General features: G+C 45.0%; 1 protein-coding gene across 6 annotated transcripts in view; it reads right to left on the bottom strand.

Moving 5' to 3' along the window:
- Dcdc2a (doublecortin domain containing 2a) overlaps positions 1-3,284 on the bottom strand; it is a 155,434-nt gene extending 152,150 nt beyond the window's left edge. For 2 of the 6 annotated variants that reach the window (NM_177577.3, NM_001195617.1), the window contains exon 1: positions 1,994-2,553. In NM_177577.3, the coding sequence (NP_808245.2) occupies positions 1,994-2,286 (293 nt within the window). In that variant the 5' untranslated portion in view covers positions 2,287-2,553. The other 4 variants (XM_011244294.3, XM_006516604.3, XM_011244291.2 and 1 more) reach the window with 4 other exon arrangements.
- Between the last annotated feature and the right edge of the window lie 11,768 nt (positions 3,285-15,052).

The following is a 15,052-nucleotide window of genomic DNA, read 5'->3' as shown; positions in this document are numbered from 1 at the left end:
AGGGTCTCGTGTATCCAAGGTTGGCCTAGTACCACATAAAGCCAAGTTTAATGACAACTGAGAGATAGAGGCAGGCAGATAAGGTTCAGGCTGATCTTGAACTTCCTGTGTAGCAGAAAATGACCATAATTTATGATCATCCTGCGTTGCCTCTTAAGGAATCAGGTTGCCTAGTTTTATGCAGTTCTGGAGATCAAGGACTTTGCACATGATAGGCAGCACGCTCCCAGCTGAACTACATCCCCACTTTCACCATACTAGAAATTGACCAGTTTATTTCAAAGATTTGTCCAAGGGCACAGCTATAAGTAGCTAACAAAATCTAAGTCCTCTGCTTAAAGCTCCAAGTTTCTGAAGATGGAGGCCAGATGTCAGGAGTTCAAGGTCACCCTTGGATACATATGGGGTTAAAGACTAGCCTGGACTAAGGGAGATGCTTTCAAACAAACAACACAAAAACAGTTCTAAGTTTCTTTTAGACATAGGGTTCCATTGAGCTCTTTCCTCAAGGGTTAGATAAATCATGTTTAAGAGAAGTTTCAGAGAAGGAAAACATAAATCCAGAAGTATCCTTTATCTTTCATAAGAAGAAAGTTTCCATCCCCTGTGAGCAAGATCCCTAGAGCTCAGCTTGTGCAAGCCAGATGAGCACGGCAGTTATAGAGAACTTTCGTGGTATTTTGGTAAAAATGCTTCCATAAAGTTAGAAAATAATCACAGGAAACAGATTTATAATAGATGCTTTTTAACTTTTAGCTATCATGGGATCCAGGATAAATTTAAATTAAAATATTGTATTTTAAAGCTATAGAATATAGAATTATCTATGATTCCACAATTCCATTGGTAGATACAACTGAGAGATACAGAAAGTGGTAAACGGACGTCCACAGAAACATCCTTCATAACATCCCCAAATATCCATCAGCCACATAGGGTGAAGGAAAATCATTAGATCCACGTCATGGGAAACCACTCAACCATACAGTGACATGGACACCCGCTACAGTGGGGATGACCCCTGGAAAATGTTACAATGGCAAACAGAGCAGACACAAAGTCCCTTGCCATACTACTCTATCCTACAGACACAGGAAATAGCTTAGTGGTTGTCTCAAGCCTGAAGGAAGGAGAACTGGGAGGTGTCAGGGGTTTTTTTCGGGGAGTGATCGAAATGTGGTAAAAATGGATTTCTAGTGATGGTTTGCAATTCTGCAAATCACCAAAGTATATGTCAGCAAAGCCTTAAAACACTCATGCAATGTAGCTCACTATCCTGTCCACTCCCGACAACTCCCACACAAACTTAAGTACTTTTCTTACTGTACCCATCCCTTTATGGTTTGCATTAGAAGTATTGGTGTGCAGGTTGGAGGGCCTCAAAGACAAGTCAACTCCACAGCCCTGAATCTCCCTTGCTAATTCACAGGAAATGACTGTGAGAGAGCGCCCTATCCAGACAGTAGCCTAGAGATTATCATGAGCCAGACACAAAAGTCAGTGGACTTTTCCAAGCATTTTCTGACCAGCACCAGCACCCCGGATACAGGAAGAGGGCACAGCGCCTGGCTCTGCGCATTCTGCTTGCAATGAAGGAATTCAAACAATGAAGAGGGAAGTCACAACAGCGCATCCAGCCCTCGAATTAATTCGTTGTTGGTTCTTTTTTTTGGGGGGGGGGGGGTAAAGGGCTTTAAACAAACAAACCTGTAATCCCACACTTTGGGGACTGAGACAGGAGGACTGCGGAGAGTTCTAGGCCAGCTTGATCTAGTGAGTTTCAAAGGAACATTACAGACACTGTCTCAGAATAATAAAATAATCCTGCTGTTTCTACACTGTTTAACCATTCACTTAAAATCTGCACCTACTGCTACTGAAGTTAAATTCCTTCTCCAGTTTCAACTCTACCAACAACTGCCAGCTCCCTGATGGCACCCGGAGGTTGCCTCCTATCAACCACACCCCACAGAGCCGGGGCACACAGACTCACTTGAGTTTCTTGAACGCTTCCGGGCCCCCAGCCACATAGTTGCCCCCGCTCTCTATCTGGTCCAGTTTTCGGATGCGGTGGCCCGTCCTCGGGGTGTAGATGTTCCTAACCGCCCCAAAAGGCGCCTGCACACCGCCAGTCACTTCTTTGAGGAAGACATCGAAGCTGGACACCTTCTTCTCGTGAATGACGACACGCCGCCCGGCGAAAAAGGGGTCCCCATTGCGGTACACCAGCACACTCTTCACCACCGGCTGCGACAGGTGGCTGGACCTGGAGCTGGGACCGTTCATCTTCTCCGCGGGACGCCGAGCCCGCAAGCACTCCACCGGCCTGCAACAGCAGCTCGTGGACCGCCTCCTGCAGGGACAAGGAAAGCTAGCGGCAGGTGAGGAAGGGCTGCGGGGCCAGCCCTAGCAGGTAGCAATTCAAGGAAGGCGCGGCACGGACGGCCAATCAGCGCTCGCAGGCTCGCACACCTGTCTCCCCCGCCCCGAAGCATCCAGGTGTGCAGTCTGGGAACCCACGCCGCTCGGGCTTTAAACCCCTGCGCGAGCCGGGACAGGAGGGACAGCGGCGGCCGCGCGCGCACTCAAGCGCGCACACATGCACCCGGTCTCAAGTGCACAGTATTAACATGGCGAGACTCAGTGCCTAGCATCACGCATCACGTCTGCGTCGTTTCTCCGAACTGGCTTCATTTTCTTACCCTCTTCTTGCACACTAACGCCACCTGCTCATTCGCTTCCCCCACCACCACCATCCTGCCCCCCGCCTCCAAAAGCCATTTCTATCCCTACTAAAGTTGCTGGGACTTTCATTTAAGGAAAACGAAATACTTTAAAATGCATTGAGAAGTTCGGGCGCAGTGGCGCACGTCTATCATCCTAGAATTAGGGCAATTCTAGAATTGGGATTGGAGGATTGACTCGAGTTCAAGGACACCCTGGACTACCTAGCAAGTTCTAGGCTAGCCTCAAGTATAGCCAAACTAAATGAATATCAATAAACTAAATAATCTGCAGTTTAGAAGCAGAGAGACGACTCCTGACCCCGGCGCTCCATTCTGGCCAGCGCCGCCCAGTGGCGAGCCTCGGGTGGGCCCTTCGCGGTGGTACCTACCGACACTCGCGGGCAGTGGGGGAGGAGCTGGGGGAGGGGCTCAGGTGGGGGCGGGGCGGGTTGCAGACTCTGGGCCCCGCACCGCTGTGAACCCTAAGCGGCCGCGCGTCTCTAGCACCGGTGCTCCCGCCTCCGCCGTTAGTGTCTTCAGAGGGCCTGCCTAGGCCCGCGGGGAGCCCGGTTTGTTTTTTCTCGCCGTTTCCATAGCAACTGCAGCCTCGCGCCCAGAGCTAGCCTGTGAACTAGGCCTGGAGCGCGCCTGCCTCCCTTGAGCTTCTCTGGCTGCCTCTGGCATCGAAGTCGTGAGGGGTTTGGGAATGAAGTTATCATACCCAGCGCTGTGCTAGGGTGGAGCTTGGACACCCACACACAGCTAGGTAGGTGAGACCCTACAGTATTTTCTGTGCTTACTATGTGACGAAGGATTAAAGAAGACTTAAGTGACTGAAGAAGACGTGCTGTGCCCAGAGCCTCCATGCTAGCTGTGTAAATGATTAGACTGTGAAATCCAGATAGAGTGGAGATTTTAATCAAGAACTTCGGCAAAGATGCAGGTGGTGGAGAATGCCTTTAATCTCAGCACTGGGAGGGCAGAAGGCTGGAGGATTAGCCACAAACTCAAAGCCAGCCTGGTACAGAGTATGATCCTACCGACCCCACCACCAACCGCAGCTCCCCAGAAAAACTTCAAGCATACAAACAAGAACCTCAGAAGGGCCAGGAGTGCTGACACAATCTTTAATGCCAACCCTTAATAATAATATAATAATAAACAACCTCAATATAGCTACTTTGTCCTGTCCAGCTGTCCAGTTTGGGGTGCTTATAAAAACACAGATATAAATAGTTCTGCTGAAATGAACCAAACCACTGTTCCCCTTACTCCTATTAAGTCTTTAAAAATATGTCCATTTTTAAAGCAGACATTGCCTTTTGAACGGGAAATGCCCCCCAGAGGCTCCTGTGTTTGAAGACTTAGTCCCCAGCCAGTGGAGTATTTGCTGTGAGTGTGGAACCCCTTAAGAGGTGGGTCCTGAGGTTGACAGACTTTCTCTCCAGTCTCTGATTCCTGATTCACATAGTTGTGAAGGAGCAGCCACCATCAGCTCCTGCTGCTGCCAAGTGACCACATGCCACTGTGTTCCCAAGCATGCTGAACTGTATGCAACCCCTCAGACGGCGAGCCAGGATAAACCTCTCCTTATTTCACTTGTTTCTTGTTACCTATTTGGTCACATAGACAGGGAAAGGAACAGCAAACAACAGCCAATAGCAGCAGGTGTTCCTAACTCATCGTATTTGAGCAAAAATAAATTTTTAAAACTGTACATTAATCATTTAACAAGGTACCAAGCATTAGGTAAGGCACTTACACACATTATCTAATTAATGCTCACAATGATCTTCAGATGTAGAAGAGGATGATGAGAGAAACTAAGGAAATTTACCTGAGTAAGTTACACACAAGGCTTCAAACTCCATCTTCTCCCTTACCCACACCCCTTAACCATGCTGACATAGCAATCTGAAACATGAACCAGCATGAGGGGATTACAACATGGAACAGAAGAATTGCAGTTCACCACCACCATCAACAGAGAGAGAGAGAGAGAGAGAGAGAGAGAGAGAGAGAGAGAGAGAGAGAGAGAGAGAGAGAGAATCTGATATGGCTCAGGCTAGCCTCAAACTTGCTCTGCAGCACAGGATCATCGTGAGCCTCTGGTCCTCCTGCCTCCATCTCCTGAATACTGTAACTGTAGGTGTGCTCTGCTACTGCACAGAGTGCTGGAAATCAAACTTGGGGGCTTCATGCACACTAGGCAAGCACTCTACCAACCAAGCTGCATCAGTGGCCACAGAAATGTTTTCGTTAACATTGTAAACTGTAATGGTGCCTTGAACGTTGGTAGCATTCAAAGGGTCCAAGAACACTGAATAACACAGCAAGTAAGAGGGGAACTTCTGGCTCTGGGGATACACAGGTGGAAGGTCGGTGGGGAGAAGAACTGTGAACAGTCAGCTGAGCACTCCGACCTCCCACAGTGTAAAGCCCCCTGCTGCCCACGCCAGCCACACCCAAAATGAAACTGTTCAAACAGCTTCCCACTGAAGGAACAGAGCACTAAATGAAGATCACAGTCATTCTGGGTGTGGGTCACCAGTCTGTGAAGCCACCCACATCTGTATTTCATGCCTTTTGTGATGGTGTCACCAGCTGGATTTATCTCCTGAGTCCACTCTTGATCATGGAGCCTTAAATAAAAGCTTACCTCCATCTTCACCTCCCTGTGCTGAATAAAAAGGGTAGCAAGAGAAAGCCACTGAGCACTGGCTTCTCCCTTCCTCCCATGTCCTGCTTTGTGAGTTGTAGGGTCGGGAGCTGCTGCTACTGCTCCTGTCACCTTGGGTCCACCTGCTACCGTATGTTTACCGTATCCTTCGTTAAGTTGTTTATCAGGTATTGGGACAAAGCAATGAAAACACAGCACACATTTCCTTAAAATATTCTCTTTTTCTTTGTTTCCCCTGGAGGCTTGAATAAAAAGGGCTTCCATAGGCATTCAAAGAATGGCACCTTTAGGTGTGGCCTTGACTGAGTAGGTGTGGCTTTGTTGGAGAAAGTGTGTCAGTAGGGCGTGTGGCCTTTGAGGTCTCAGAAGTTCAGCATTTTCTTCCTTCTGCCTACAGATCTGGGTGTAGAATTCTCAGCATCTTCTCCAGCAATGTCTGCCTGCATGCTGCCATGCTCCCTCCATGACAGTAATGGACTAAACCTCTGAACTGGTAGCTAACACCAATTAAGAATTTTCCTGTGGGGCATAGTGGCACATGCCTCTAATCCCAGCCCTCGGGAGGCAGAGGCAGGCGGATTTCTATATTCGAGGCCAGCCTGGTCTACAGAGTGAGTTCCAGGACAGCCAGGGCTACACAGAGAAACCAAAAAAAAAAAAAAAAAAAAGTTTTCCTTTATAAGACTTGCCATGGTCATGGTATCTCTTCACAGCTATAAAATCCTAAGACCTTCCCTTTCTCTACAAGTGGACTCCTTTACTCATTTGCTCAAAGCTGAAACTTGAACATTGCTCATCCTTATACATTTAATGGCCGCAGAGAAACAGCCAACTGCAGCACAAAATAAAAGTCTGTGTATCTTAACCCCTCTCCCTCCCCCCCTCCCTCCTCCTCCCCCTCTCCCGCCTCTCCCCCTCCCCCTCCCCCTCCCTGCTCCTTTCATTTGCTGAATTGGTACTGAAGTGCTTTTGTGTTGCAAAACCCCAATAGTGAGCAAAACAGATCAGAGGTGCCCTAAAGTAGAATTAGAAGTTGCTCCCTTGGGAAGGATGCTGCTGTGTGTAGGACATAGGAAAAGTTCGCTTCTACTAAGTGTGTAAAAGGTATCTATTTTCCGATCTCCTCAGCCAGCCCATCTGAAAGAATGCTGCAAAACAAAGGTGTTCTTTTCCCCCTTTCTAGCTTAAAATTCTGCTGCTGGGCTGGCAAGATGGCTCAGTGGGACTACTCTTCCGAAGGTCCTGAGTTCAAATCCCAGCAACCACATGGTGGCTCACAACCACCCCTAATGAGATCTGACACCCTCTTCTGGTGCGTCTGAAGTCAGCTACAGTGTACTTATGTATAATAATCAATAAATCTTTGGGCCGGAGCAAGCAGGGCCAAACCCACTGGAGTGAGCAGAGGTCCTAAAAATTCAATTCGCAACAACCACATGAAGGCTCACAACCATCTGTACAGCGACAGAGTACTCACATACATAAAATAAATAAGTAAATAAATAAATCTTTTTTTTTAAATGCTGCTGTTGCCGCCACCACCAACGCTGCCCCCGCCGCAGCCTTTAACGCCTGCACTTAGGAGGCTGAGGTAGTGAGTGGCTGTGAGTTTGAGGCCTTGCAGCTGCTTTTTCTTTCCTTTCCGTGGGGTAAAATCAGGACTCATCAGCTTGGGATACCCTGTCCTGCTGCCTCTCCTTCTCGTCCCCCTGATGGCCCTCCCTATGCCTCTGCAATCCAAAGCTCGAATCTCCACTTCCTTTAACATCCCTGTTGGCCGTGCTTTCTGCCTCCCATCCTCTCCCTATGTCCATTTATCTGGCTCCATCCAACCAGTGTGTCAAGCCTCTACTTAAATATCATGGCCCCAGGAAATAATTTCTGTGTCACTACCCCGGTCAGGATGAGCACCGCCATGGATTACTGTATATGTGCCTCCATCGTTTTACCAACTGTAATTGTGTCTTTGTATAATGATAGGTTTAATTATGAACCAATGTGTAAACCTTTATGTGTAAATTTCCTGAGGGAAAAGACCATGCCTGTTTTATTCATGCATCTTTCCAGTGCCTAGAAAGTAAGGAGAAGTACTTATTTTGTGAATGAATAGGAAATATATTATAAAAGTTAAGAAAATAAGCTGTTAAAAACTGGAAAATGTTCTTATGCCACAAATTACAGTTTCAAGCAAATAAGCATTCAATAACTAGAAAGTTTGGGGTGATTTGGGAGTTTTGGGGGTTTTGTTTTTGTTTTTGAGACAAGGTTTCACTAGACTGGGTTTCTGGTTTTATTTGTTTTGTTTTGTTTTGTTTATATTTGTTAAAATTAGTAGTTTGGCTTCAAATAGAAAATGCCCAGCTGTGTGAAGATGGGACCAACCACACAGAAAAACTCTCCTGCCCAGGACTGAGGTTTGGTTTTGTTTGGTACTGGAGGTCAAACTTGTCCCCCACTTCCTCCCCCCCCCGCCCCCCCACACACACACGGCAAGTGCTCAGCCACACACACACACACACACACACACACACGGCAAGTGCTCAGCCACACACACACACACACACACACACACACACACGCGCGGCAAGTGCTCAGCCACACACACACACACACACACGGCAAGTGCTCAGCCACACACACACACACACACACACGGCAAGTGCTCAGCCACACACACACACACACACACACACACACGGCAAGTGCTCAGCCACACACACACACACACACACACACACACGGCAAGTGCTCAGCTTATGCAGAACAGTGGAGCCATGAATGAAATGTGAAGCCAGCTTCATCCCTTGCTTGCCCTTCCAGGACACTCATGGCAACTGCTTCTCACATCTCAGTCCCTGAAGGAGCAAGAACTTTTGGGTTTGGAGCTACAGTTACAAACAGTTGTAGGCTACCTGACATAGGTGCTGGGAACCAAACCCTGGTCCTGTGAAGAGCAGCAGGCTCTCTTATGGCTGAGCCATCTCTCCAATCCCAAACTAAAGCCCAGGGTCTCCCTCACAGGAAGCAAGCATTCTACCAAGTGAATTATAGTTCCAGATCAATTTTCTCAGATATTCACTGGGATATGGGTAATGGCTGCTGTTTCTGACAGGCCCTGATATTTCTTGTCTGTTCTGGTAATAGCTAAACTCTTCCTTAATGTGCTAGGCTACCGACACCTGTCAGCCACCTTGAATGTACGTACAGGTGCCTAATAGGATAGGGGTATAACTCAGATTGACAGCTTGCATGAAGCCTTGGGCTGGACCCCAGTGGCTGGCTCTAAGAAATAGTGTCCTCATCTCTTCTATCCAGCCAAATAACATAGACTCTGTCTAAATTTACACCTTCTTCTTCCCCTCTCTTACATCCGTTTAGTCTTGGAGCTAAGGGGGAAAGGCTTGTTCTATAAGATGATCATAAAATTAATGAATTAAGGTTATTTTTCCGTTTGTTTTATGTGTATGAGTATTCTGTCTTCATGTATGTCAGTGCATTATGTGCACTCAGTGCCCAAGGAGGCCAGAAGAGGGTGTCCGAGCCCCTGGGACTAGAGTTAGAGACACTTGTGAGCCACCAGGTGGGTCCTGGGAATTGAGCACAGCCAGTGCTCTTGGAGCTGGACAGATGGCTCAACAGTTGAGAGCATGAGCTGTGACCAGCACCCACATGGCAGCTCATGGCCAACCGTAACTCTAGTTCCAGGGCCTCCAATGCCTTCTCTGAGCCTCTGTGGGCACCAGGCTCATGATGCTGGGAAGGCACACGGTACACATACTTACATGCAAGCAAACCACTACATAAAAATAAAATAGTAACTTAAGGGATAGGAAAGTGGATCAGTTGGTAGAGTGCTTGTTTAGCAGCGCTGAGCTCTGGGCTTTGATTCCCCGTCACTACATAAACCAGGGATTATGGTGCACTCCTGAAATCCCAGAACTCAGGAAGAAGGACCAAAAGTTCAGTTATTCAGTGGCTACTACTTTAAGGTGGTCGTACATGAGATCCTTGAGATCTTTTCTCAAAAAACAAAAGTTACTAATAATACTTGAAAATTTATCTCCATTTTTGATGAGCACAATCCCTAAAAAACAAGAAATCTTTTTGTGTAAAGTCATACATGGATACTGAAGTGAACCCCAAAGAAACCCTTAGGTATTTATCTCCAAAAAGCCATGTTTCCATAAGTTATACTATTTTCTTTGAGACATGTACAGTCTCATGTCGAGGGACCAGCACATGTGAAGACCTGCCTGTGATCGGCGAATGCATCATTCACGGTGAGTCTAGAGACAGAAAAGGAAGTTGGGAGAATGGGTACAGACAGCTGCTGCCTTCTCTGTGTTGTAGAAAATAGCACTGAGTCGAGCATTTAGTGCTGGTACTGAGCAAACATCCTGACAGCCAGCTATGGTGAGTATATTCTGGGGAGTAGAACCTTTCCTGTGATGCACCCAAGCACTGTGTGTGATGCTACAGTGGAATTTATGATCTCTGCTTTTACCAGTCTCTTAAGGAAAATGTTAGTAGAAAAGTGTTCCAGCAATATTCAAGAACATTGTTTGCTTGCTTATTTATGTATTCATTTATTTATCTTGCTTTTGTTTTGTTTTTTTGTTTTTGAAACAGGGCCTCATGATATATCTCAGGTTGGATTTGAACTCGCTGTGTAGCTAAACTCAGACACCTAGCAATCCCCCTGCCTCAGCCTCCCAAGTGCTAGGGTTACCATAATGAGGCACTTTGCCTGCCTCAGCCTTCTTACATTATTAAAAATGTTGGATATTTTTTAATGAGTTGATCAAATGTGCTGTCAATTTATGAAGAAACAGAATTCGGAAAAGCTAAAAAGCATGTGAAAGCAGAAGTTGTAGAATGCTGGCACACCCTGAAGTCAGGGTTAAGGCTGTGTTCCAACCCTTGCCCTGGAACCAGGGACTGCTATTCAGACAGCTACGGAGAGGAGCAGGCACTGAGGAAAGTCTAGGCCACCTACCAGGGAGAGCCCAACAAGCCCCCTCAGGAGGGTCAGATTGGAGTGTAAATAAAATGGAGATCAAAAAATGGCACCATCTTCACAGAACCTGTAAAGGGAAGAGAAAGGCTCCTTTAACATCAGGGCAGGGATGGATCACAGAGATTACAGAATTCCCGATGGTTCATAGTCACAGCAATCAACCCCCAGAATCATAGAACCTCATTAACTGTATCTTTGAGCTCTAAAATTTGGAGGCCCTGTTTTCCAACTATTGAGGTAGATAATCTGGAGAAGCAACACAAACCAAACAGAATTTCATCTTAACTTGGAAAACCAGTGTCAAAGTAAACTTTAGGAAATAAAAGGAAACTGCTATTTACAAAGCAGAAATTGTGACTGGAGAGACAGCCCACTGTACCAAGCACTTGCCAAGCAAACCTGAAAACCTGGGTTCTGTCTCCAGTAGGAAAACAGAACTGATTCCCAAGAGTTGGCCTCTGACCTCCACACGTACACCATCACTTAAAAGCCCACTCTTTGACACCACACACATACACACATACAGATAATTTTAAATTTTACCTTATTGTTGTTGTTTGTGTATGATCTGTATATAAGCACCACTGTGCACATGCAGTATACGTATGGAGGTCAGAAGACTTTTGGAAACTGCTGCTCTGCCTCCACAGTGGAATCTGGGGGTGAACTCAGGTTGCTAGGCTTGTATGGCAAGTTCATTTACCTACCGAGCAACATCTTTGGCATTAAATAATAATAATAATATTTAAAGTGAATAAAAGGGGAAGCTATAGCATGGATATAGTCAGCAAAGCTGAGAGCTGTCTCTTGGAGTATTTGCTACATAAACTCCAGGCTGAAATTAACTAAATGTAAAGAATTGTAAAGGAATGTCAGGAATGATGGCTCAAGCCAGTAATCCCAGCACTCAGAAAGCTGAGACAGCAGGATTGCTCCAAGTACAATGTTAGACTGAACTACAGAGTAAGACTGTATCCTAAAAAAACGAAAGTTTAAAAAAAATGGCATTAAGAACAATGGTGAGAACAGGGACGATGCAGCAACACATTATAGCTGCCTCAGACTTTAAGATTAAGAATTACGCTGTGGAATGCCTATGCTAATAAACTTGAAAAGGATGAGAGTGTTCTGTAAAACACAGAAAGTCTCAAACCTAAATAAAACAAAAGCAAGACTCCACTGTTTGACTGGTAAGTTCTGCCAAGCGTTTATAAACTATAAATTATAAACTATAATTTCAATCTAATACTAATTCTTTCTGAACCTAGCATAGCCCTTATATAAAAATCTGGCAAGACAGACAACCGGCCACCTTCCTGGTGAGAGCACAGGGGTCAGCCCGGCCCGAGAGGTTTCTGCCTCAGGCTCCGGCTGGAGCCACCTTGGCTCCGGGACTCTGCGGAGGGCAGGCTGCACGGCTGAGGGTGTGGAATACAGAGGCCAGCAGTTTCTGAGACAGGCGAGAGCCAGAGAGCTTCTGAGGCGGCGCCATCTTCAGCTCCAGACAACTGGCCACCTTCCTGGCCAAAGCAACACAGCTTCTGGGAAAGATCCTGTTTTGGGCCTTCATCTTCAGCCAGGAGGAGGTCCAAACACCAGATAACTGTGCACCTTCCCTGAAAGAGCAGAGCTTGCCTGCAGAGACTGCTCTGACCACTGAAACTCAGAGGAGAGAGCTAGTCTCCCACGTCTGCTGATAGAGGGTAACAAAATCAACAGAGGAACAATCTCTAAACAAAGACAACTATAATAACTAACTCCAGAGATTGCCAGATGGCAAAAGGTAAACATAAGAATCCTACTAACAGAAACCAGGACCACTCACCATCATCAGAACCCAGAACGCCCACTTCGCCCAGTCCAGGGCACCCTAACACACCTGAAAAGGTAAACCTGAATTTAAAAGCATATCTCATGATGATGGTAGAGGACATAAAGAAGGAATGTAATAACTCACTTAAAGAAATACAGGAGAACACTGCTAAAGAGTTACAAGTCCTTAAAGAAAAACAGGAAAACACAACCAAACAGGTAGAATTCCTTATAGAAAAACAGGAAAACACATCCAAACAGGTGATGGAAATGAACAAAACCATACTAGACCTAAAAAGGGAAGTAGACACAATAAGGAAAACCCAAAGTGAGGCAACACTGGAGATAGAAAACCTAGGAAAGAAATCTGGAACCATAGATGCCAGCATCAGCAACAGAATACAAGAGATGGAAGAGAGAATCTCAAGTGCAGAAGATTCCATAGAGAACATCGGCACAACAATCAAAGAAAATGGAAAATGCAAAAAGATCCTAACTCAAAACATCCAGGAAATCCAGGACACAATGAGAAGACCAAACCTACGGATAATAGGAGTGAATGAGAATGAAGATTTTCAACTCAAAGGATCAGCAAATACCTTCAACAAAATTATTGAAGAAAACTTCCCAAATCTAAAGAAAGAGATGCCCATGAACATACAAGAAGCCTACAGAACTCCAAATAGACTGGACCAGAAAAGAAATTCCTCCCGACACATAATAATCAGAACATCAAATGCACTAAATAAAGATAGAATACTAAAAGCAGTAAGGGAAAAAGGTCAAGTAACATATAAAGGCAAGCCTATCAGAATTACACCAGATTTTTCACCAGAGACTATGAAAGCCAGAAGAGCCTGGACAGATGTTATACAGACACTAAGAGAACACAAATTCCAGCCCAGGCTACTATACCCAGCCAAACTCTCAATTACCATAGATGGAGAAACCAAAGTATTCCACGACAAAACTAAATTCACACATTATCTCTCCACGAATCCAGCCCTTCAAAGGATAATAACAGAAAAAAACCAATACAAGGACGGGAACCACGCCCTAGAAAAAACAAGAAGATAATCCCTCAACAAAACTAAAAGAAGACAGCCACAAGAACAGAATGCCAACTTTAACAACAAAAATAACAAGAAGCAACAATTACTTTTCCTTAATATCTCTTAATATCAATGGACTCAACTCCCCAATAAAAAGACATAGACTAACAAACTGGCTACACAAACAAGACCGAACATTTTGCTGCTTACAGGAAACTCATCTCAGAGAAAAAGATAGACACTACCTCAGAATGAAAGGCTGGAAAACAATTTTCCAAGCAAATGGTATGAAGAAACAAGCTGGAGTAGCCATTCTAATATCTAACAAAATCGACTTCCAACCCAAAATAATCAAAAAAGACAAGTAGGGGCACTTCATACTCATCAAAGGTAAAATCCTCCAACAGGAACTCTCAATTCTGAATATCTATGCTCCAAATACAAGGGCAGCCACATTCATTAAAGAAACTTTAGTAAAGCTCAAAGCACACATTGCACCTCACACAATAATAGTGGGAGACTTCAACACACCACTTTCACCAATGGACAGATCATGGAAACAGAAACTAAACAGGGACACAGTGAAACTAACAGAAGTGATGAAACAAATGGACTTAACAGATATCTACAGAACATTTTATCCTAAAACAAAAGGATATACCTTCTCAGCACCTCATGGTACCTTCTCTAAAATTGACCACATAATTGGTCACAAAACAGGCCTCAACATATACAAAAATATTGAAATTGTCCCATGCATCGTATCAGATCACCATGGACTAAGGCTGATCTTCAATAACAAAATAAATAATAGAAAGCCAACATTCACGTGGAAACTGAACAACACTCTTCTCAATGATACCTTGGTCAAGGAAGGAATAAAGAAAGAAATTAAGGACTTTTTGGAGTTTAATGAAAATGAAGCCACAACATTCCCAAACTTATGGGACACAATGAAAGCATTCCTAAGAGGAAAACTCATAGATCTGAGTGCCTCCAAAAAGAAACTAGAGAGAGCACACATTAGCAGCTTGACAACACACCTAAAAGGTCTAGAAGAAAAGGAATCAAATTCACCCAAGAGGAGTAGAAGGCAGGAAATAATCAAACTCAGGGGTGAAATCAACCAAGTGGAAACAAGAACTATTCAAAGAATCAACCAATCAAGGAGCTGGCTCTTTGAGAAAATCAACAGGGAAAGCATCCTGATTAACAAAATCAGAAATGAAAAGGGAGACATAACAACAGATCCTGAAGAGATCCAAAACACCATCAGATCCTTCTACAAAAGGCTATACTCAACAAAACTGGAAAACCTGGATGAAATGGACAAGTTTCTAGACAGATACCAGGTACCAAAGTTGAATCAGGATCAAGTTGACCATCTAAACAGTCCCATATCCCCTAAAGAAATAGAAGCAGTCATTAATAGTCTCCCAGCCAAAAAAAGCCCAGGACCAGACGGGTTTAGTGCAGAGTTCTATCAAACCTTCAAAGAAGACCTAATTCCAGTTCTTCACAAACTATTCCACAAATTAGAAACGGAAGGTACTCTACCCAACTCATTCTATGAAGCCACAATTACTCTGATACCTAAACCACAAAAAGACCCAACAAAGATAGAGAACTTCAGACCTATTTCCCTTATGAATATCGATGCAAAAATCCTCAATAAAGTTCTTGCTAACCGAATCCAAGAACACATCAAAACAATCATCCATCCTGACCAAGTAGGTTTCATCCCAGGGATGCAGGGATGATTCAA

The sequence above is a fragment of the Mus musculus genome, chromosome 13 (genome assembly GCF_000001635.26).
Source record: "Mus musculus strain C57BL/6J chromosome 13, GRCm38.p6 C57BL/6J".
Taxonomy (NCBI): Eukaryota; Metazoa; Chordata; class Mammalia; order Rodentia; family Muridae; genus Mus; species Mus musculus.
Note: the sequence above shows the minus strand (reverse complement) of the source record. Positions and strands in the feature narration are given on the sequence as shown.